Below are 24,898 nucleotides of genomic sequence, written 5' to 3' on the forward strand. Positions count from 1 at the left end.
GATCACAAGTAGGCAGAGAGGCAGGCAGAGAGAGAGGAGGAAACAGGCTCCCCGCTGAGCAGAGAGCCCGATGTGGGGCTCGATCCCAGGACCCTGAGATCATGACCTGAGCTGAAGGCAGAGGCTTTAACCCACTGAGCCACCCAGGTGCCCAGTTTAACTTTTTAAAAATAATATTTAATCATCCTTTCAGAGATAAAGTGTTTTTTAGATTTTATTTTTTACTATAGCAACACATCATCTGTGATGTAAGAGAATACATAATGACAAATTTCACTGGGATTTTTAGGTTAACTGAAAATGGTCGTCTGCTGGAGGGGGTAGTTTGTTTTTTTTTTTGTTTTTTGTTTTTTTTAAGATTTTATTTATTTGTTTGACACAGAGAGAGAGCACAAGCAGGGGGAGCAGAAGAGGGAGAAGCAGGCTCCCGTCTGAGCAGGGAGCCTGATGCAGGGCTCTATCCCGGGACCCTGGGATCATGACCTGGGGTTCATTCTGTGTTTGACTTATTCATTGGTGTTATTTTACATAGTTAGGCTTGTTTGAAATTTGTCTTTTATCAATTCTGTCCCTTTTCTTTGGGAAGAGTAAAATGGATTATGGACTTCTATTTTATTAACTGTATCCCTATTGAGTTGTTTACTGTTTCATTTCACTTTGAGAGACAAGAGTAAGAGGAAAAACTATTTCTGGTACACAAACGAGAAAGAATCGTGCTTCCGTGTTTGTTGATCACGGGGAGATCATGCTTACGGCGGCTGCACATTTTTTGGTGTTTGTAATGTATTCTAAAGAACAGCTGACCTGATATTAGGGTATGAGGACAGACTAAGCTAATTACACAGTTCTAACCATTCAAGCAAAACTCTGATATTATTACAATTCCATCTGCAGAGGCAGGCTTTCCCCACTTTAACTCCCAATTTCGCCCAGGGACAAAGCTTCTAAGAGAGGTGTGCTGACCATTGTTTGTTCTTTGTTCCCACTCGCTCGCTGCTCCAAACCTCCACATGCTCCATTTCCCTCACAGCATCTAGCAGAACTGCTTCTATTATTCTTGCAACGTGATCCGTGGAGGGAAACTTAGCAGCCGCCATGATGTGCCAAGCACTTTATTGGATGCATGACCAATTAAAAACGGAAGACTGGTAATCTTTACCCTGCAAGAACTCACAGTCTTACTTGTGTTTTCATACATTCATATTCAGTATGTATGAATGTTAGTGTGAATTAGTATGCAATTTCATGGGTTGGTATATAAAGAAATTATGTAAAGTTCTACATGAAAGCAGTCTGATACAGGACTTTGAGGGAGGGTGGGACACACGAGGCAAAATTTTCTTCTCTGCTGTTTCTTGTTCAGGAAACCCTAGGAGGCCCTGAAGCCAGGAACTTGGGGGAGGACCTTCTTAGCCAGGACTAGCATGGAGCCTGGATGGTGATCAGGGGTGGTGGGCACTTAATCTGAATCAAGTAGAAGCCAAGACGTGGATTATCCCCCCATCTTTCAGAATGCTTGCTCACCTTTAGTGTGCATTTGGTCTCCATGAGGCATGTGGCAGTGGGGACAGTAACAAGTCAAAAGCGAGAACGGAGACTCAGGATCAGGTAACTTTGTGGGCCTCCCATAGTGCTGGGCATAGCTGATCCCTTGCATGTGCTCTGTTCCCCAGCCTGGGCTGGCCCAGCCCGGCTGTGCAGCAGAACAAGGCGGAGCTTCTCAAGTGGGTCTTTGCACAGTAGCCTCCAGTAGAGCGGGGTGGCTGAGCAGGCAGACCTGGGGTGAGAAAGCTGTGGTTAGGTCCTGTTGTAGCCAGTTGTTAGGTTACATGACCTTGGGCACACTGTGTCAACCACTCTGAGCCTAGTTTTCTCGTCCTTGAGTTGGCCAGGGTGATGCTCCTGACTTCTCAGAGTTGCAGTGAGGATTAAATCAGCCAGTGTGTGGAGGGCACATAGCTCTGTTACTGATGAGTAAGTGGTGTGTGTTAAATTAGCACTTGCTGCTGCTCCTTTTTGACTATTATTATTTTTGTAAAATAACAAAATATTGTTTTTGCTTTCAACTTAAGAGCTTAAGTTTGAATGCTCACTTTGGCAGCACATATACTAAAATTGGAAAAATACATGGAAAATACAGGGAAGATCAGCATGGTTCCTGTACTAGAATGATATACAAATTTATGAAGCATTCCGTTTTTTCTAAAGAAAGCAGTATAGGTTCTAGAGCTTAAGAAACATTAGAAACCCTCGGTGTTGGTCATAGAGGCAAGAACCCAGAACCAGGGAGGTTGTCTATATGAGCAGAGGCAAGGATGCCAGTTCTGCCCTATCTGTGGATTTCTCTCACATGAAGCATTCCCCACCATCCCTCCTGAATGTTCCTCTGATCACACGTGGTCATCAGCTGAGCTCTATCCTCCCTCCTCCACAGCCTGAACACAGAGCACACCGAAAACCTGGAAGAGAACCAGCTCTCCGTGGGATGAGGAAGTGGGTGGGGGGCTGTTGTAAGAAGGGTAGGATTTTCTTAGCAACCCACAGGATCATAAAGGCTTTCCCCACATGTAGGTTGGGGTCACCTTGGACCTCAGGTAATAGAATCTGGGTGTAGGCCATAGGATTGGGAGGGAAGAAAGCAAAAACAAAACAACAAAAACAAACAAAAGCTTCATTGGGCACAGTGCATGCTTTTATCACCTGGGTGTCCCTGGAGCCCAAAGGAAGGCCTGGCGAGCACTTGTCACTTTGCCTTGGAAACGGCTCACTAAGTGGGTGACAGGTCATTTTGTTACGTTGTCTGAAAAATTCTAACACCGAAGGTATCATTGCTTTAGATTCTATCTAGAGTATAGCAATTCACCTTAATGAGATACTATGCATTTGTGTGTGAGAAATAGAAAAAGAGGGTATTCACTCTAACTTTGCTTGCTATAACACTGCTTGTAGCCTCTCCTAACACATTCCCTTAGTTGAGGCTCCGTTTGGTTGATGACTCCCATTGTCAACTGTGAGGTGGGTATAACTGCAAGATTTAGGCATGTCTCACCTTCTGCATTGTATTTCTTGACTGTCACATCTGAAGTTTCTTGGTTGGCGCTTTCTTCATTCTGAACTCCCCTTTTGTAGCCCTAATGCAAGCAGGCCTGTATGTAGCTAGCTCTGGTTCTGATCTCCTCACTGTCTCAGCGTCAGGCTCTCTGCCCAGACAGCAGTGTGATCTTGCTCACTTGTCCACTGCAGCTGCCAGCCAAGGTGAACAGGGCAGGTGTTGGTAGCACCGACCCCGCCTATCAAACCACATAAATGGCAAGCTTGATTTCTAGGTGTGGTATCTACTGTTTACGGGAGGCGGTAACCTGATGAATCTGATTGGCGTATTAATTTACTCTGAAAAGTGTAGCTACCAGGTGGACTTGAAGGTTGGGATTTGGGCTTCTCTGAACAGGCGTTATAATGAACAAATGCTTTAATCCACCTTTTTCTTTGATCAAAACTGAAAGATGATCATTACTCCTTTAGTATTGTAAGTATATTCTTGAGGGTGAAATGAAAACAATTAAAATTAAGAAGGAGAACCCAAGGAGAGCTGTGTTTGAAGTCCAGAGCAATCGCTTAAAAATGGGTAGCTCAACAGACATTTGTTTGTTAACAATTGTATTTGGTGCTACAGGTTTTAAAGATGAGTAAAAGAAATCCCTAAGACCAGGTAGCTAATAGCCTAATTATGGAGACAGAAATACACAGCCAGCAATATTTCAGACCAGACTCTGTCCAAAGAAGTGCTATTATGATAGTCTTAATCAATTAGAAGAGCAAGTTACAAATTAAGCTTGCAGTAGATTAAGTTGACTACTCTTATACTTAGCTGTTATGATTGATTATTTTGGTGGGTACACAGTGTCTTGGGGCTCATGTTCTCTCTTTACACAGACCTTCATATGGATAGTCATTGTGCCCATCCTTGCACCCCACCCCCCCCCACCAGACCCTCTTGCCCCATCTGCCTAATGTCCGTCAGTCTTTCTCTGTCACTGTCCAGGATTTTAGCAGATGTAGAGAACCAGTAGGAGTCATTCTCATGTTCTGCTTTGGCAATGGTCGAATACTGTTGCTTCCCCAACCCTAACCCCAATAGACTTTATTTTTTAGAACTGTTTTAGGTCACAGCAAAATTGAGTAGAAGGTACAGAGATTTTACAACACATGCAGAGCCTTCCCCACTATCAACATCCACCCTCCGCCCCCGACACTGTACATTTGTTACAGTCGATGAACCTACATGTCACTCAGACTCCATAGTTCCCATTAGAGTTCACTCTTGGTGTATATTCTATGGGTTCAGACAAATGTGACTCCAGAAAAGCATTATCATTTCCTGCTATTGAGATCAAGAATTAGTGGCTTATTATCCACAGGCTTTAGGTTTGAGAAGGGGTATATGATTCTTGGAAGAAAGTACTCTGTGTAACTTCTCTGCATTTCCACATAACAAATTCCACTCTCGATTTTTCCAATTTGAGAGAGTGGGTGCACATGGCATCAGTCACTGCTGTCCCTGTGCCTCTCTAGGGCTCTGGGTTGCTTGGATCAGGCCCCAGCTGAAGGTCAAGAGGCAGATAGGCTGCCCCACTTTTTCGAGAGTACAGGTAGTTACAGTTTGGCTTACTTATTGGACTGGTAATCAGGTGACCTTTGCAACAGGTGAAGGTCAGGTCTAATTAAAATCATTCTGTTAAGCGTCTTAGTCGTCATTTATTTTCAGTGGTGCATGAGCTCATGATCCCTAGTCCTGAAGGAGCCATAAGCTTGCTCTGAAATGTCAAAACTCAAAGCCTTCTCAGGTTTCCTCTCAGTTCTATTTCCTATTCCCACCGTCCCCACAGCAGAGGCCAGGCACACTGTTTTGAAATACTAGTGAAATTTGCAGTGGAGAACAATAAATGTATGTTAACTCCAAGGAAGGCAGACACTCCTAAGAGAGTTTTGGGGGGCTTTAATAAAGCATTTCAAGGAAGCAGAGTATCGAATTAATGCTTTTTGTGCTAAAAACATTAAGGTATTTAAATGTGTTATTCTAATCCCTGTTTCAGCCTGGGAACAGAAGGATCTAATATCTTTTATTTAAATCCCAGCCTTCCTAGTCTGGGCCCTTCTTTTCAGCCTAGGACAGGAAGAAACAGACTATAGCTAGTTGACTTCAGTGAATATAAACCCGTATGTAATTCACAACATATGACCTATTAAATTTTTACATCAAATGTGTTTGCCCAGATCTTCATATATTCTGTATCATTTAGTGGAGATGTTAGGTTTTCAGAAGCTAGACTCCTGTAGGAGCGCCACTCTAATTGTTCTGTTTCCTGGACATGCAATAAAATTGTCGTGGACACAAGTACAGATGCATAAATTCTGAGCCCCCAAGCAGGGGATACTTATTTCAAAGTGAGCCCTTTCTGGTTGTGGAGTAAACTGATCTCGGGCAGACAGGGTGTCCTCCCTTTCTCAGAGAGCCACTCTGAAAGCCTCAGCTGCGCGGGCAGCATTTACGGCCAAAGCACGGGCTGGATCAGGTTATAAGGTTTTTGTTCAGTGAATGAAGAATATCAGGTTCCCTCACAGCTCATGACCGTGCAATGGCTGGTCTCTGCTTCCTAGGCTGGACAGAAGAGAAGGCTCACAGGACGGTGAAGGCAGTCACCAGTCAAATAGTAATTAAGATCAGTGATAAATAGAGAGCCTCATCCCCAAATTGGTCATTCGGGTTTATTCCCTGCACTCCCCTGCCTCTGCCCAGAATTCTTGTTTGTTGAGAAGTTTTTTGGATTTTGAAATCAAGATTTAGGGGCCATATACGTGTGACTTTGGATTACTAGTGTCTAGTCTAAAATTATTCATATTTAAATCCTGGGTAATGCATTCAACATAAAAGTGTAGAATACTTTGATTAAGACACTGGCAAGGTTGTTTTTCAAGGTTTGATACTAAAACGTAGGAGAATCGAGACCACATTTTGTGCAGTGTGTGTGTGTGTGTGTGTGTAACACTGAGATCATCAGTGACCCCTTAAGACTGTAGTATTAAATTGGGTGAGTCCAGTGAACCTTTGAACCAACAAGGAAATTATTACTAGCAATTGTTAGTGTATTGTTATAGTGGCCAATTTATACAAATAGTATTTTTAAAAAGCTCTCACACTCTGTCGCTTCCAGCCCGCCTAACTGCCCCTCCGTTCTCCTCCCCCTTTTTGACAGAGTGTGAAGGAGAGCTCATCTCCTCTTTCTGAAAGCTGAGGTCTCTTTTGCAGGGTGGAAACATTTAAGCTTAGTATTTTTGAAAAAAATGAATCCTTATGCAATGTTGAAAATAATCTTTGTGCTTTTAGGATGCTACGGAAGTTTTCAGCTTTCTGCAATTTGAATTTAATATATACTCAAACAGATGTGTTAAATTCCTAAAATGACTGGAATTCCACCACCAAGATACAAAGCAGGAGGACAGCACAGCTACCAGTTCCCCATCCCTCACCTGGCACAGTCAGACATGTCACATTGTGCCAGCAGTGTAACCCAAGGGAGCCAGCCTTCACGCAGGGAATGTCATCAGAACATCCCAAAATAAGCAATACCGTCAGGACGTCTGGGCTCTTCAGTTAGCTGCTAAGTAGCTCTTGTGGTTTGCTCCCTGTATTTCTCAAGGGTGGCTGGATCACGTCAGGGTTCCGAACTATTTCATGAGGCTTGTATCACCAATAGTGAGATCTAGGTCCATCCTTTCACTCCGCCAGCAAATTACATGCTTATTCTGCTAGACACTGTATTGAAAAGTTACTGCTAGTGCAAAGGTACCTTGGTATTCGAGACTGTGATAGAAGGTGATATAGGACTGAAATCATGGTGCAAGGTGCAAATATGTGGGGAGGCACTTAAATATAAAGAATTTGTTTGGATGATTTCTTTGCCCTACGTCCCTGAGACCATTTGAGAAGACTTGGTAAGCCAGTGTGTGGTAAGCCCTCGAAGTGCTTATGCACAACGATATTCAGGAGCTAACTGTTGGCTTATTGTAGTCAAAGCATGAGGTTCGAATGAGGCAGAGGAAAGCAGCCCAGGCTTATGTGATAGCCCTTCCCAGGAGAGCCCTATGTGAAGCGAAGGATTGTTGCTTTTACATGTCATTAAGAGCTGTCATAAGACACCTATAATAAGCTTATAATGTTTTTAAGGATATTAGTAGAAAACAGAATCAAGGCCACTGGTGTACTCAGTCAGGAAGTTTGCAAACAGTGTCCATCCCTAGACCACAGGAATAGTGAGGTCTTTCCAACTCCTTTCCATGGGTGACAAACTTAGAGCTCACAGAGGAGCACCATTGTTTGTGTATTGCTTTCACTGTCTCCCGCTCTGAGTAGAACTAGTCTTTCAGAATTACACACCAATAGCTGTTCCCATTTGTAGGAAAGTTAATGGGGACACCTGGGTGACTCAGTCAGTTAAGTGTCTCCCTTCAGCTCAGGTCATGATCCCAGGGTCCTGGGATTGAGCCCTGTGTTGGGCTCCCTGCTCAGTGGGGAGTCTGCTTCTCCTCTGCCTGGCACTCCCCCTGCTTGTACTCTCTGTCAAATAAGTAAATAAAATCTTTAAAAACAAAAGAAAGAAAGTTAACCCATTTCCAAGTAGAATTGTATTTTCTCCTATTCTTCATAATTATGATTAGAGATACAGTTCATCTTAGAATCATGACTTTGGTAGTTAGTCACTGTTTATTGAATGTCTGCCATATAAATGACTGGGTTGGCATTTAGGTGGGATGGGGAAGGAGGGAAAAGAGGGAAGGATGGAAAAGGAAAGGAAGGGGAAGGTGAGGGAGACAAACACGTACCCCATAATGAGTATAATCGTTACACTGCATACATTGAGTTAATTGAAAGAGTTGAACCTGTTAAATAATTCCAGGATCAGTTCTTGAAACATTGGTGTCCATGATATACCCACTTGTGGTCTGTCATCCTGTCTCTTCTTTGATGAGGCAGATTTTTTATAAGGTTGCGGAAAGAATAAAAGCTTCAGTCATGCGACATTTTGTAGGAAACCCCATCCCTTATATTGCCAATCAAATGTGGTTTGAAATTTTTAAGGATGGAGAGAAATCCTTCCATAACATCTCAATTTTTGGAGGAGATGCTGAGGTAGGATAGAACCTTTCACTGCTGAACCAACCAAAGCCAGATTCGCTCATCCCTCAACGTCTGTGTATGTTGCTCATTTAGCAACTAGGTGTATGGTGCTACCCCCTCAAACCCATTATCTCATGGATAATGATTTTTCCCTCTATAGCCACTCATTCTGCTTTTGAGATTGTGTTCTGCTCCAGCCCAACCCTGTGAGGCTGCCTCTTGGTCAGGCACTGTGTTTTTGAAATTAAACCTGGACCACATCTTCAGTTACATCTTGTGAGGCATTGAGGCACCATCTCTTACAGCTTCCTCATGTAGAATGTAGCTCCTTTTCTATATGTACATTTTTATAATAAAGGAGCACTTAAGTTTATTTGAGAACCACTGAGTGAGGGAGTTTAAATTTCACTTCTTTGTGCCTACGCCATTAGCTAGCCTCAGGTACATATGGGTTTGCCCAGATACACCTTCTCGCCGCCCTGTCTAACCTGAAGCCTCCTATCTGCCACTCTGTTCTGGGGACTGTCCCAAGCTGCCAACATTATCTGCTTTTGGAGCTTAGAGCTATGGTGAGATGCACTAAGAACTGAGGTATGAGATCAAATTTGAGAGAGTCACACATTTTGGGTGAGACCACAGGGATAGAATGTTCCAGAAAGCTAAAACTGTCCAGGAGGCCTGGACAACTGGCCCTGCATCAGTGCGCTAAATGTGTCTAAGGAAAGAATGCAGGAGTCAGAACGGGTGTTGGTCAACCATAGAAGCACTTATTAAACAGATTGGTTTTAAATTTTAGATCTCTCTGTTAGGTGTTCATTTATCTGCAAACTGAGATTTGTTTTTTAAGATGTTGCAATTTTTGAAACATTTAGGGTTATTGACTGCTATGAGATAAAAGGTGTAATATTTTGATTCTTTTAAGGAAAGAGGATCGCTTTCATAAAGATATTCTCTTTAAGTTAACAGGAAAATCGAATTTTTCATTAACTAAATCATAGTCGTTGGTTTCTGTGTCATTAATAAAACGTACAAAGTCCTGTAGACCACATTTTTGGTTAGTACTTCCTCTTTCTCAGCCTCTTACATGAGACTCAGATTGGAAGACTGTTTTAAATTCCAACCCTATTTTGTACTCACTAGTTGGGGGTTAAAAGCAAAGAAGAACCTACCTATACAAAGCTTGAAAGAAGAGGATGAGATTCAGTGTTCTGCTCATTGTTACATGTCACTTCATGAAAATTTTACATGTATCTTATGCTAGGGAAATGTAAGCCTACCTAGCTAATTAAAACATTTGAGCCAGTGAGCTCTTGTGATCTTGTCCAGGTCAGTGCTAACTACATCAGTGTTGTCCAGAGACAAGCAGCGTCGGCATCACCTGGGAGCTTATTAAATGTACACTTCTGAATCAAAAAACTCTATTTTTACAAGCTCTCTAGGTGATTCTGATACTCACTTAAAATTTGAGACTTATTGATCTAGACCAGTGGTCTTCAAACTTACTTTTCTGTCATAAGAACTTTCTATATGGAATAAAGAAGTTTGGGAGTCCAATTAGTAAAAGCATTTAGTGAATCTGGTTAATGAATAAGTGTTGTGGCTTTAGTTGAAGTTCTCTTGGGTCCTCCTGGGTGAGGTTTCTTGTGACTCCCTTGGCTCAGTGGAGTTCACTCTATAAATCAGTAATAGAGGTCTACCCCTCTTTGACAAATGAGACCTCAGAGCTCTGAGAAGGGAAGGGATTTAAGTTTGCTCGGATGATATTGCAATTCAGAATTTTAGAAACTCATTCTGAGACCAGGACTTCTGTAGATTGGATAAGTTCATGCATGATCACTAATTCTAGAAAAGCAGTTACCAAAGGTTCTACGTAAGTGTTATATTTGAAATAATTTTAGAAAGTAAGTTTTAAAAATTCCAGGAACACAGGGGCACCTGGGTAGTTCAGTTGGTTAAGTGTCCAACTCTTAGTTTCAGCTCTGCTCTCAATATGAAACCTGCATAAGATTCTCTTTCCCTCTTCCTCTGCCCTCCACCCATGTTCTCTCTTTCTCTCAAATAAATAAGTAAATCTTCTTTAAAAATTTCAGGAACACATATCTCATAAAATTAGATACTCCAGAATTTGGAATTTTTTTAAGTCTCAAAAGGAAAAATTATTTTTCATTTTAGAATCTTTTGTGTTAGCCAAAAAAGTAGGTAAAATATCTCTCCAGTTGATTAAAGATCTTTGATTTTGTGTTTTTATTCATAAGGCACTAAAATAGTTTATAGAACTGTCCCAAGTGCCTAGCTTAGCTCAGATGTGGTCTGGAATTCTTATTTTATAGTTTGAATGTATTATATGCTGGGAATACTTAAGTGTGGCATGTGATTCCAGGTTACAAATTAAGATTTTAAAAAAGAGCTGGTTTGTGCTTCCTGGCAACTTGGCATACTGAAATAGTTCGTATGACTGAAGCATAATGGTACCTGTTCCGTTCTATAGAAATTAACTGTTTGACATCTGTTTTGAACCCCTTGTGGGTGCTAGAGTTATATTTTCTCAAGGCATCACAGCTGAGGGTATAATAAATCCTTGATGAGAATTTCATGCTTCTAAAATGCTGGGGTATGACTCGGTTTATATACCCCAGTCAGGTTCTCTCTGTACGCTTGCTTTTTGGGAAAAGGCAGCTGTTGGACTTTCATAGATTTTGCTTAAAGTCATCACAATCATGACTTGATTTGCTGGAGTTTCAAATCCCAGAGTGGCAAATGTAGTGATTATATTTGACTTGCTACTTGCTTGTTGGTTGACTTATTACTAAATCCTTTGACCTCGGAGGAAACTATGGCTTTATGTAGGAGCTTTCCCATTCCACCACCATAGCCCTTCCCTCCTCCCACAGCATCATGTTGCTGTCCTTAAGCTTTGCACCTTGCAGATTCTCCTTTTGCCCTGTAGACCTCCTTTGGCTCTATATCACTTCAGGTCAGCTGATAAAGAGACTTACCCAGTTACTTGGGTGGCATGTGGAATCTCAAGGAGTCACAGCCTCAAGGATCCCAGTGCTGATTCAGTGTCTGTCCAGTGTGCTTCTGTGACACATTTGTGGACACAGAAGAAGAGTTTGAGATTAAACGGTGGTAAAGTTCTACTTCAGTGAGTGAACAATTGTACTCGGAAGAGTGATCGATGTAACCATGGAGAGTGATCAACATGGAGGTTCCCAGATTCTCTGCATTTACCATACCCTAGTGTCTCAGTAATTCCTTTGCAAAGCCCATAGGCCAAGAAGGAATGCCAAACAGTCATAATGTTAGGAAGGGAAGGTCAGACAATTTAAGAAGTATTTATGTCCTAACAACTTAGCAGACATTTGAAACACTAATGCGCATAACCAGAAGGAAATAATACTTTCTTTCATCCTTAAATAGCCATGATCATTTGCCGGTGTTATGGTATGCACACCTGTTAAGCTTTGTACACCTTCTCAAACCTTGGAGAAAGCATGAATGCTGTGTCCCTCATTTCCTATTCCACGTTGGTTTTTCACAAGCTATATTTGCTTTTTATCATAGCAGCCGTGAAAACTCAGCTTCACCAAGATATCATAAAAAGGAATGTAGCAGGGCTCCGGGGTGGCTCAGTGGGTTAAGGGTCTGACTCTTGATTTCAGCTCAGGTCGTGATCCCAGGGTCATGAGATCGAGGTCCGTGTTGGGCTCCATACTTAGCAGGGAGTCTGCCTGAGAGTCTCTCTCTCCCTCTGCCCCTGCCCCTTGTGTGGTCTCTCTCTCAAAGAAATAAATATGGTCTTTAAAAAAAAAAAAAAAAGAAGGAATGTAGCATTATCTGATATCGAAACTGTGAGCTACTTTGAAATAGTATGTTGTACTACTATCTGAGAAATGTTGCTGTATTTTCCTTGAAAATCAATAATTTGCCACTGCAGTACCCCAGGTTACTTACAGGGAACCGTAGGTTAGATGGTACATAGTTCTTAGATGTGTCCAATTTTCTTTTTCCAGCAATCAGAGTTTTACAGGTGAGGTAGGAGATAACATTTGTTTCACACTGGCAAGATAACATGATTTCACATAAATATATCAACTATCTAATTAGGTGGGTGGTTCTCATTTTCCCATTTTTACTGATGGAAAGATGAGAACTCAGAATTATTTCCTCTGTTTAAACAGTATAGGGAACAGGGGAAGGTCATGCGCAGTTATTTAACTTCGAATCCTACTTTGTTTTCTCCATATATTTGATCTCTGTTTCTACTGAGCTTAGAGATGAAATGGGATATTACATTTGTGTAGCAGATTGGAATTGTGAGAGCTGTGTCTGCTAGTCAGGAGTTTAATGAGAGAGGAATGTCAAGGTCAGCCCTTGGCTCCAAGTAGCTCTTGAACAAATGTAGAAGGAAGAGCTACAGCTAATATCCCTATCCATGAAAATTGCTTACACTTAGGTGCCTAGAGGGTCAGTGATGGACAGCGTAAAGCTTCCAGTGATTTCATGCTAAGATATGTATATATTCCAGAGGTCTAGTAATCGGCTCCAGGGAGATGGTGATTCTGTTCTGCTCTGCTTGTAGCTGTCGGGAAGATCACACTTGGAAGTTATTTGTAAGTTCTGAAGCATGCCTGTTAAATCATGGGTGAGGGACCTGGGACAGTTCAGCCAGCAGACACTGAACTTATGGAGGAAGGATGTGATAGGTGTCTTTCTAGTTCAGCCTTCCTAATATTTGAAAGAAGAGTTGTGCTTATTCTAGCCTAACCCGGAGGACAGAATTAGTACTTTGAAGTACATAGCTTATCAACCTCAAAAAAAGTAATAATAATAATTTTTAGTGGTTCCAATTGTCCCAGGAGGCAATAAACTCCCATTATTGAAAATCACTGTGAAAATGATAAAAGAGGTAGTAGATCATATAACATTGGCTCCTAAAGGCCTTTCAACCTATTGATTCTCTTTTGCTAACTTGCTAATTTTCATTTCTTTGAGCAAAGGCTTTCATTGTAACTGTGCTTTAAATTCAGTTTGCTGTCTCTCCAAACACAGACAAGTCTCTGGGTTGGTAAAAGTAAATAAAAGGTAAAGTTTAAGTTTTTGTTGGAAACTGATGTTTTGAGGTCAGAGGCCGTATGAAAGGTCATAGTCCAACTAAGAAAGTCTTTAAGTATCTATTCCAGTTTACAAGTACAGTACATATGTGGGTTCAGTCAGTATATCTCTGGGAAACCCCAATAGGACTTTTACTGTGTTTGTGTGTGCAGCACATGTGTGCAGTGTGTGTGCACGTGTGTGTGTATGTTTTAGTCATTCAGGAGTTTACCTGTCAATTTCCCAAAGTGACTATCAGCTTACCAGTTCAGAATTTAAAATAAGTCAGTCCTGAGGTACTGGTAGTTTTCTCAAGTTATTGTATTATCTGGTCTCATACTCTGAACATAGCCTTCATCATAATTAACACTGCTGTGTTTTAGCCCCACAGATTTATGTTGGGTCCTCTTCCCAGATGACTTGAGAACCTAAGAAAAATAGCCCACATTCTTTTGATTCCTTTGCAGAAACAACCCCTCTTCGGCAAAGGCAGTCGTATCTCCCCGTGTTGGGCTGTGCTTCTACCCAGCTGAGCTTTGGTAGACCTTCTGTCCCTGTGACGCCCCCGCCCCTTCTTAAATCCTTCCGCTGTAGCTGCCCTTCAGACACTGCCTCCATTTCTGAGGTGGAGAAGGGGAAGGCTTTCTTCCTCTCTCTTCCTCTGGTACTCTTTCTGCACTTCTCAAGCCTTGCCAATTTTCTTTCCCTTCCGTGAAAGCAGATTTTACAGAAGATTCTCTTACCAGCCCTAGGTTGTATGTGTTGAGCAGAAAAGCAAAAATGGGGTCTGTGCTAGTTTTCTGATTTATTCAAAAGACATTTCCTAAGACCTCTAACTAGCTTCCCTGTCTTTATCGTTCGGGGGGCCACATGTGGCCCTGAGGAGTTGGCGTACATGGTTCCCCCTGGGCAGAGCGATTACAGACAGGCTGTGTTTTAAGTTAGTTTTGACTTGTGTATTTCATCTGTGAAGTTGGCAAATACTTGAAAGCCACAAGCTACTGTTTTCTGAAAACTTCTTTGCACATGAGCATAAATGTATGTATTGAATCTGGAAATGGTCCAATAACTGCCCTTTTAATGCAGCTAAATGTAGATTACAGCTGTTTCGCCTGGAAGGATGCACATAGTCATCATTTCTTTCTTCTCTTACAGGGTGTCTCCTCTGCAGAAGTCTGAAATAGTGGACGTGGTTAAGAAGCGGGTAAAGGCCATCACCCTCGCCATTGGGGATGGTGCCAACGACGTTGGGATGATCCAGACAGCTCACGTGGGTGTAGGAATCAGTGGGAATGAAGGCATGCAGGCAACCAACAACTCGGATTATGCCATTGCACAGGTCAGAGGCGCAGTTGACCAGCTGTCCTGTCCTGTTGACAGAGATGTCCACTGGGCATGAAGGTCTGATTGGTGCTTGACTTTCAGTCCAGCCCTAAGAACTGTGCCATCCCTTTTGAAGTTTGTCCAGACAAAATCACCAGAGTATTCGGATTTCCCTGTGGCCTTGATCCTGTGCAGTTTAAAGACCCCTGGTTGTTGTAGTTGTTTTGGTTCTTGTGGTGGTTTTTGTTAGCTGTGAGGTTGGCCAAGTTCTCTGTCCTCCAGGCAGGCATCGTTCCTAACAGATAGGTCTCTGATCCTGCTAATGATAGTCTTTCATCCTCAGCTTTCACATCTGCTGCATGGGCTTTTCCCTGTGCTGTCCCATACCAAGGAATGGCTGTGCTCATTACATCCGTTCTCTACCATTCCCATCCCAGAATTGGTTCTCTTTTTAGAAGGTGCTAGAACGCTCTCCCCTCAGGCATTTGAGGTCAGGGGAAAGCAGTGGCTTACAACTGCTTCCCTCTCTGTAGCCATAACCAGGGTGCTGTAGCGATAACACACTGTCAGTAGCAGCCGGCCTCCTGCTGTTAGGCCAAGGTCAGCCCATTCCCCTCTGGATCCGATGTTGCATCCAGAGGTTCCTGATGCACTTTGTAGTCACGGAACAGGTGGCTTGAGGCTGAAAGAAATGTCTACTCCTCAATGATGGAGAGCCAAAAAGTGAAGGAAAATAGCCAACCTCCTGATCTCAGGTGACATATCTAGATCTTTTGGCCTGCTTGATCATCCAGAAAATCTAGACTGCATACTGGGCACTGATCATTTCCTCCTGTCTATACATTACAGTATGTCATGATAAAGGGCCTGCTCATTTGGTCATTAGCTAGGGTTCCCTCATCTCCTTCCAGTGTTTAGTCATTTAAAGAATGTGTTAACCTTAATCACATGAACACAGGTAGTGATGGCTTTTTACCCCTTCAAGCTGACATCAGGGGCTGCATATGGACTGTGAAAGAGCTTCCAGCACCCCAGGGCTGCAGGCTGGTCCTGTGCAGCTTTGGGGTCTACCTCCCCAGAGGGGGGCTCTGTATTAGATCACCTCTCCGATTCCCTCCCAGCTTGTGGTTCTGCAAACACATGGAGGAATTACAAAATCCTCATGGCTCTGGAAAGTACATGAAATCAATCTTGATTTCAAATAAATCCTCAAGATAATGGCTAAAGTAGTTAGGGGAAGGAATTCTGATTGTACAGGTGGGAACACTGGGGCTCCTTCACATTGGGTGACCTGCCTCGGGTCTGAGCATCCCAGGGTCAGAGAACACCAGACCTGGATGTGACCTTGGGGACCATCCCCGCACACCTGCCGTTCACGTTCCTGAGGTCAACCACTCGAGGCCTGTGGGACTCTCGCTTCCTGTAGTCCGTCAGCAGCTGTAGACGTTATACACCCAGCATTATTAAATACTTGAGTTATAGCATCATGTGGCTGGAAGGGATCTTTGGAGGTTTCCTAGGAGTTTCAGGCAAATATTTGTCTGTCTTTTCTTTAAAATGTCTGGGGAAGGGAGATTCCATGACCTGCTTTATTGAAGCTGCATAGTAATAGGCTGTGGAATCCGGAGCAATTGCTCTCTTCAAATCAAAAGCATCAAAGAAGCATAAGGAGGAGAGAGTTAGAGTTAGAGTTCGGGGTTTTCTTGCCCCACTGGTGTAACAATGAGCACGGCCAGAGGAAGTGACGGGTGGCCACACGTGTCCGTGGGTCTTCATTTCTCCTGTCCGTGGTCCTGCTCACGATCAGGTAGAGGTTCCGCTGTTTCAGGGCAGCATTGCTCTTTGCCTTACACCTTCTCTGCCAGACCCTGTGCCTCCTCTTCTTCAGTTAGAAGCAAGAGAGCCCACAATTTCATGCATCCCTTCGCCCTGGTGAAATGATCCATGTCTTTGGTTGGAGTTAACGTCTTGGACTCTGTCACTTTACTGCACGTGGATGAAGACATTTTTGATTGGGTTTTTGAGGCAGTGCCCTGAAAGGTTACATACAGAAGAAAGCACTTTAGCTCCCAGTCCTTGGGAAAAATGATGAAATGGGCAAAACTCTGGTTCTGTTTCTTTCCTGCCTGCCTGTGCTTTTATCCACAGAGCAGCCCCTGGGACTAACAGCCACCCCCCACCCCCGATCTGCTGCCTTGCCCATGGGCAGCCTGCACGTCCTCTGGACCCAGCTGCCTGTTCTCCTCAGGAGACGATCGTTCGCGCCCCCTACCTTCTTAAGGTTTTTGGAATGGCCTCCTGAAAATAGCATTTTGATTTAGGATATATGCATTTTTTTCCCCCTGAAAACAAATCGTTGTCCCACTAACATTGAGTCATTCTGGATGATTCCAGCAGATGTTCTTTGTGCCCACTGAAGTTTAACATCAGGGGGTCTGGGTCAAATGCAAACTTCCTTTTTATTTGTTTAGCCAGTTACTTTATGATTCCCCATTCCCCTTTGGAATCCTTAATGAGCTTTTATGGGGAGTTTTATTTTTCCATATGCACCTACCCCTGCCATTTTGAAGTGGCCATATAGCTTTTGGAGTTTGCAGTCAAGTGACCTGCCTTACCCCCATCTCCTGGGTAGATTTCTCATGAAATGTGATGTCATATCGGATTGAGCTGACTTCTTCACGGCTAATAGAAATTATTATGTGGCTTTCGCATTGGGTGACCTGAAAGAAAGAAATGTTTTGAAAGAAAGAAAGTTTTGAAAGAAAATGTTTTCTTTAAAGAAAACTACATTTCCTATCAGTCATTCTTTTCTACTGATAGTTAAATTTAATTTCAAAAGTAATCAGAAATTAATCGGAAGTTTGCAATAGCAAAAGAATTTCTGAAGTTTACAGATGTTCTCAATACAGCCCGATTATCTCTTCCAAGGGAATGAGCCCAAGGACTGCCCTATGACTTTGAAGAGGGGAATTAAGGTTTTAGTTCAAGGCAATCAAGGGAAATGTCAGTGGGGTCCAAGGCCAATCAGTGTATAGAAATCATGGATTTAAACAGGTTTGCCCCAATGGTGCCTTCATGCCAGAGCACACCATAGTCCACACAACAAAACAACAACAACAACAACAAAAACCCTCATTTCTCTCCCTCCAGCTCATGTTCATGCCTTTGGGAACCTTTGTGAAGTAGGACACAGCAAGCGAAGCCAGGCTAAGAGAATGCTAAGGCGATAGGATTCAAGTGGGATCCAAAGAGCCCCTACCCCAAAGAGGATTCAGGGATTTTACTGAATATTGCTCAGTATTTCAAACTGCAATAACCGTTCCATCACTGTCACCTTAGTTTCAGCCACTTGTTGGTTTTTTGTTTTTCTTGACTGCATAGCACTCTAGCAAGGGGTACTCCTTACTAGGTGGTAGCAAAAAAGGAGAACAAAGTGGTAAGGCTGTGTGTTTGTGCCTGAGCATCTGTGTGCATGTGCAATGCAATTGCTTTTAACGTGCAGACTGACAGTGGAAATAGGTCGTGTCTCCACGTGCATCCCTTTTTTAAAAAAGGGTCATGGTGCACGAGTGTTCCTGTCCCTTGTTCCTGAAGTCACCACCAAATCTGATTGACTGTAAGCATCTGGTTGCCACCGTGCTTTTCTTTTCTTCCAGTTCAAGAGGTCACCTTCTCCTAACTGTTAAGACCCTTAAGAAGCATTTGTGTAAACAGAATTCAAGAATAACAATGAGATGTCCAAACTGGCATTTCGGGGAAAATACTAAGGTAGATTTAAGAGGAGAGTTTAGTTGTCCTCACTGGACCCAAAAGCTCTGCCTATAGTTTCTGGAAATGTATGGTTTTCTCGGGTTCTTGGCAGAATCTGGCTTCCTTGACGACCTTGTCTGTCCCCAAACAGCATTTTGTGACTTTTGTTCATAAAGGATGGGCGCTCCTGAGCTTTGCCATTTTTCCCCCTCAGTTCTCCTACTTGGAGAAGCTGCTGCTGGTCCATGGCGCCTGGAGCTACAATCGTGTGACCAAGTGTATCCTGTACTGTTTCTATAAGAACGTGGTTCTCTACATTATCGAGGTGAGCCAGGCCACCTTCTCCCTTGGCCGGTGGGTGGGGGAGGAGTGGGGGCGGGGGCGGGGTTTTTGCAGAGGGCATCTTCACATACTTAAGGTAAGTGCAAGAAGGTATTTTGTTCTTGTGAAATTCAAAGGTCCTGCTGGGACATACACAACCTCTGTGAAGTGGGGTCACCTCACAGATCGAGGTCCTCATGCCAAGGAACCAGTGTGGGGAGCCTTGGTGTCCTTGGCCCTTGTGGACTATTCTTGTCGTCACTCACATTGTGCTCCTTGGCCGGGAGATGGGGGGCTGAGGGGAGATGGTGGCTGAGAGCCTGGGCAGCCGATGTGCTTTCTCCGTGGCACGGGCATGTTTCCAGGCAACCTGGTTGCTCTTTTCTTTCCTAGACTGAAAGGGCCTGATTTCCTGATCTGTTTCTCATAGCATTTGCAAGTTACCCAAGCATTGATTCCCCGCCTCTGGAGTATTTGGACATACTTTTTAAATGGGGGAAGGTGTGGGAGTAAGTGGGGAGTAAACAAATAAGGCAATTAAGAATATCTCTGTGAACTTCTTGGGTTGTCAAGCTGGTTTTCAGCATGTTGATTCAATTGCAGGCACACTTATTTTACTCATTAGAGGGACTAGAGCAGGAGAGGGCTGGGGCCGGGGAAAGTGGAATGGGTGCTTTCTCATTAAACTCTGGGAGGACCAGCCGCCTCTTGCCTCCTTTTTAAGGCCAGCTCTGCTGTAGACCGTGTGGTTTTTGAGGCCGACGTGACTAATAGATTTCCAAGTGTGTTGAGAAAAGAGGAAGCGGGCGGTCACTCTGTAAAGAAATAGGAAAGCAATGTTAATTGCATTTGGTGTTAATATCTCAGTCTGTTAGGAGTTATTTTGTGTCAGATTTCTCAACTCTTGGTGGAAATAATAACCAAGACATTCATCAACTTTATCTTATGTGGTCCTTTAAAATGTGCAGCTCAGGGAATTTAACAAGTGGTTCACTAATGGAACTGTGACTGAACGTTTCTTTACCCAGTTGTCTACTCTTTCCTATTGAATAATCACGTAAAACATAAACGTTCCCATCACTCAGTCTTTAACCAAACTACTACTGAGTAGTTTTCCTGAGTTTTGCGCATTTGTGCATTGTTCTAACTTGCACAAAGGGCATCCTCCTTGCCTTGTCTGCTCATCTCATGCTATCATACTCGACTTAGTCCACTCCGAGTGAGAACTTCTTGATGTTACATGTAATGGATTCTGTAGTTTCTATCTTCCTCCTGTCTGCATTTTTACATTTTTTGTCTTTTTTTGGCACTTAAATAATTTATGTTTGTCCTCCTGTTTCTGTGGCTTTTTTTTTTTTTTTGGTCTCCATGATAGCAGTCACTCCTGAATGTCACATGGGGTCATAGATAATCAGTGCTGTGGACTAAAGGAGTGTGGGAATCCCTGCTCCCACGCGCCATCCCAAGTCCCACATGCATTTTCAGCTCCTACTGTAGTAGTCGGCTTCATAGGATTTCTTAATAATCTGGTTTTCCTCAAAATCAGCAAATTACAGATAGTCTAGACTTCTTATCAAGACATTCTACATGAAGCTCCCAACTCTTTAGCTTCCCAGAGCTTCCTCCGGGGCCCTTCTTAGTCATTTACACCTCCTATCTAGCCTTTTTTTTTTTTTTTAAACTTCAAGAGGGCTAAGGACAAGAAGAGTATAATTTTTGTCTGTCTGGAAAATTCCATTTGGAATGAGTCCCTGAAAATGCCATGTGAGTTCCCTAAATTAATTTTTCAATTGTAGCTAAACCACAGCTATACATAATCTTTTATAAACAGGCTTTAAAAATATCCTGGATAAAATTTTAAAATTACGTAAATTCTCTCCCACTCTGGTCTCTGTCTTCTGCTTAGTATTTTGAGGAGATTTAACTTGAAAATCAAGAAAAAGCAAAACCTTCAACCAAGTCCAGAAAGAGCATTGACTCAGTACCCGCCCAACCTCTGTGACATTAACATGCACTTCAAATATAACTCTAAAAACAGGAAAGTTCTACTTGGATGGTATTTTAGTGTGTTTTGAACCAAAAGATCAAAGATTGTTGTAATTTCATTTGCTCCTTTGCAATGAATAGTTCACATTCTAAAGGTTACCTTGTAACTCATTGAGACTAAATTGTATTCTTCAATGGTTTTCTTGTAACTCAAGGGAAACCTTTTGCAAGAACCAGTATGTTCTCATCTCAAAAAAGCCCAAGTGGGCATGTGCACACACACACATACTGATCGAGTCTTGGCTATTATTATGAGGATCATTATGATTTGAATAACCAATAAAGATTTCATGGACGACCTATAAGCCTGTAATTAATACGACCTGCTCCCTTGGTACACTGACCTATACAACTTGAGTTTTCTGCAGAAGGATTATGTGGTTCTAGTCTCACTCCAATATGGAGGGCGAGCTGACAGCTCCATCCGCTCTCATCCCCAGCCCTCTTGGCTATATTCTTCTATGACCTTTTCCTGTGATTATAGAGCCATTTACATATACAAACGAATGTTTTAACATAAATGTCCTCATGCTTTGTAATATGTTCTGCAGTTGATATGATATTTACCAGGGTATTTGGGGAATCATCCCCATGACTACATTTGGGTTCATTGCCTGGCGTTTCACAGCATGTTTTCCTACAATCTATTTAACCATTCTTTTATTTTTTAATTTTTTTTATTAACATATGATGTATTATTAGCCCCAGGGGTACAGGTCTGTGAATCGCCATGTTTACACACTTCACAGCTCTCACCATATTTAACCATTCTTATATTGATAAGTGTTCGACTCCTCTCCCTTTTTACCCACAAAGAGCCTTTTGGAATAACAGCTGTCCCTCGAAGCAGCCATAATTATTCTACCAAAATTATAGTGATCTAATTGGAGCATTACTATCATGGTGCCTTGAGTATATATAACACATGATCTGGTTTATGGATTATTATCTGTACCTCAGGTTCCTTGTTGCTGACCACCTTCATGCTATTTGATGTGTCACATAAAATTTATTAAGGCTGAAATAACCATTGGTGCAAGTGATTAAAAAATAGGAAGAAAATGATGGAAACTGTGATTTTGTTTCTACCCTATCAATGGGCAAAATGAAAAATACATAAACCTTGGCTCTCCATTTCCTCCACTGCTGCCTTAATCTTGTACTTCTTACCCGCACAAAGCAAAGATCGCTAGCTTTGCCCCATCAACTGACTACAGTGCAACCAGGATGAGCTTCCTGAACACACATGTGAGTGATTCAGTGGCTGGCGTAGTTTCTGGAACATAGGTGCTTAGCAGTGTTGGCAGTGCCACCATCCTCCTTGGACTTGTCAAGGTTCCTGTGGCTCCTGATGAAATGCCCGTGTGCCCTTCATGCCCCTGCCCCTCGTGTTCTGGATCCCGACTGTCACCAGCCTCATCTCCCATTGCATCCCTCCTCATTCTGTTTTGAATCAGAACTACTGAAGTACAGTTAATACATAGTTAGATACCCCTTCATCAGGCATACAGTTCTATAAATTAAAACTGGATTTTATTATTAGAAACTAACTGGCAGTTTTCTGCCTGCCTCCTGTAGATGACAAGAGTGTCACCAAGAGTTTCTGGAGATGGATGACAAAGATGGTTGCCCACAGGGTGAATGTACACTTAAAAATGATTAGGATGGTAAACTTTATATTGTGTGCATTTTACTAAAATTAAAAAAATGCTAAAAACATTTGAAAAGAGAATCACAAGCACTTTGTGGCTTTAGTCACATGGAGGGAAACAAAAATGTATAGCCAGACCATATTGTTTGGAGAGCTCACTGAAGGTTTGAAAAACGAATTTGACATGTAGTTTTGTTTTGTGTTAGCAATTAAATGCTAAGTTTTGTGGCTGTGACCACATAGACCACATTTCTCAGAAGGTAAAATTGTGTCATGGGCTAGACCATGCAGAATGTCAAGGTCTTGTGAGACGGCGGGGGTCTCCTGTCAGCCAGTTAGCTGTGGTACATCCCTGGTGGGTCTGAGGTGGGGGGCAGGAAAAGGGATAAAGTTAGTGAAGGCAAGGAGATAGGACTGGATGGGATATATAAGTGGCCAATGAGGGGCATCTAAATAACTAGATGTTGCTATTGGAAGCTGGAATTCCTTTTTCATTCTGGAATAGGCACAGTAAAGGCAATTTCAGAAAATGTGTATGTCAGTTAGGTAGGACAGATGATAAGCAGAGACCTTTAATGTAATTTTGTAGTTTTAACCTGGGGCCTGAATCGTGACCATTATGTAACCATTTCCCAGCATAATTTATAAGCAGAAAGGAAAGACTGATTTTTAAAAGCCCTTTGATTTTGACAATGGGAGGAATTTACCTTAAATGTAAAGACTGCAGAAATATTCCTACACATTTTTGATGTCCTCCTGTAACGCTCGTGTGATAATGCCCCAAAGAGAGAAGGGTCGATTAAATTCTTTAAAGTTCCTAAGCTATTTAACAAACTAGGCATTTGTTATTCAGAATTTCCTGAATAGAGTACAAAACATAACAAAGAGTTTCAAAGCATAAACAGGCTCAGCATGTAAAGTGTTTTACTAGGTGTGAGTTTGTTCCACAGACTTTCTGAACCCCTAGGAAAAGGTTATTTGGAATGGAGAAAATTTTAGTGATAATAAAATGCAAATAGGAAAACAATAGGGAAGTTACCCAAATTTAACCTGCAATTCAGAGAATGATGATACAGACCCCTTATCAACTTTGGTATAACATAAAGAAAAGACACCAAATCATCTTTGAAACAGAGATGAGACTTTTGAAATTATGATGATTTGCTGGTGGCTCCTTATACAGAAAATAACATAACATATAGGTATTGGTGTGAAAAAGTGGGAATTTTATACATTTAGAGTGTCTAAATGTGTCTTTTTTGTCTTTTTGGCACTGCATATAAGAAATACTAATGTTTTCTTGGGGTCATTAAACTGCTATGGGATACTGGCCAGGAACTGGGATGCATATTTAGCATGGAGGTCTGGAAATATTATCACTGAATGAGACAGAGATTTAAACCACAGCAATCTGAGACCAAATGCAACCCAACCAACAGAATTTCTTTGAAAGCTACTTAAGTCTTCTCAGTATCTGACAAGCCTAAAACAAACAAACAAAAGCCTGTGCTCTAAAATACTCCATAAGGTTTACCAGCATTTCGTTTCCTATGTCTTAAAACTAAAACAGTAAAATGAATTCCCGCATTAACTGCCATTCTAATCCAGAATATTCTCAGAGAAGGACTTTGAGTTTATTTTTTCTGAAAACATATACGTAATCTTTTTAGTTGTGTTACAGTTTTTTTGTTGTTAAACCTCTGACAGGTTTGGGGTTTTTTTCCCTCCATTTTTCAGATCATTATCATTTGAAAATAATTATATGTAAATTACTTATGGGCAGCCCCTTCTTTCATTTCTGTCTGACTAGCTTCTTATATGTGGGGGCCTAATTTAAATGTGTTAATGTATAAAGCCACCATGTATTTGCTCAGCCATATTCTAAATTGGCATCTATCTCCTGAGAGTGACCCAGACTGCATTGTAAATGGCGAAAGAAAGCCCTAGCTTTGGGTAGATTTTGCTTTAAGTGCTAAAATCAATGAAAAGTAGATGTTTTAAAACTTTAAAATACTATCCGATAATTTTTCCCCTTTTTGCTTATAATGCACAACTTAAATACATCTCAAAAAAATGTATTTCGTTCTTGACATGTAAGAGATCTCTTTATGATAGAAGACAAAATTCCTGATAGCTAAGCTTCTTTCTCCCTTCTGTCCTGTGCATCTTTGTTGTCAGAGGCAGCTTTATATTTTCTGATAAAAAGTCCTTTTTTATGGGGCTAGATTGGAGTCATGAGCTTAACGGAAGCCTGTTAATAGTGTGAATTGAAATCACAGTCAACATATAGACCTATCTGTAGAGACTGTGACTTCATCAGATACGAAGCCGGCCATTTCTAGTAAAAGCTTTATGCAGGAGTTGCCTACTCTGTGGCAGGAGGAATGCTGGGGCCAGGGGCCCTGGGATAAGCTCTGCAAAGTTCCCCATTTGATGGGGGAGGGGGTTGGTGATGTGCTCAGCCTGAGAAGTGCTTTGATGGTTGTGTGCAGAAGTCTGGTGCCCAACCCTTTCCAAGAACATCCCAGCTTGTTGAG

At 42.1% G+C, this 24,898-nt stretch overlaps 1 protein-coding gene and 1 pseudogene across 1 annotated transcript in view; both read left to right on the plus strand.

Moving 5' to 3' along the window:
- The window catches only part of LOC125096200 (phospholipid-transporting ATPase IB-like), a 659,532-nt gene that overhangs the window by 353,381 nt on the left and 281,253 nt on the right, over nucleotides 1-24,898 (plus strand). The window contains exons 26-27 of the mRNA XM_047722948.1: nucleotides 14,426-14,609; nucleotides 18,558-18,668. Coding sequence (XP_047578904.1) covers nucleotides 14,426-14,609; nucleotides 18,558-18,668 — 295 coding nt within the window. The remainder of the gene's footprint in view (nucleotides 1-14,425; nucleotides 14,610-18,557; nucleotides 18,669-24,898) is intronic.
- LOC125096618 (uncharacterized) lies at nucleotides 2,086-2,203 on the plus strand (annotated as a pseudogene).

Source organism: Lutra lutra, chromosome 3, assembly GCF_902655055.1.
Source record: "Lutra lutra chromosome 3, mLutLut1.2, whole genome shotgun sequence".
NCBI lineage: Eukaryota > Metazoa > Chordata > Mammalia > Carnivora > Mustelidae > Lutra > Lutra lutra.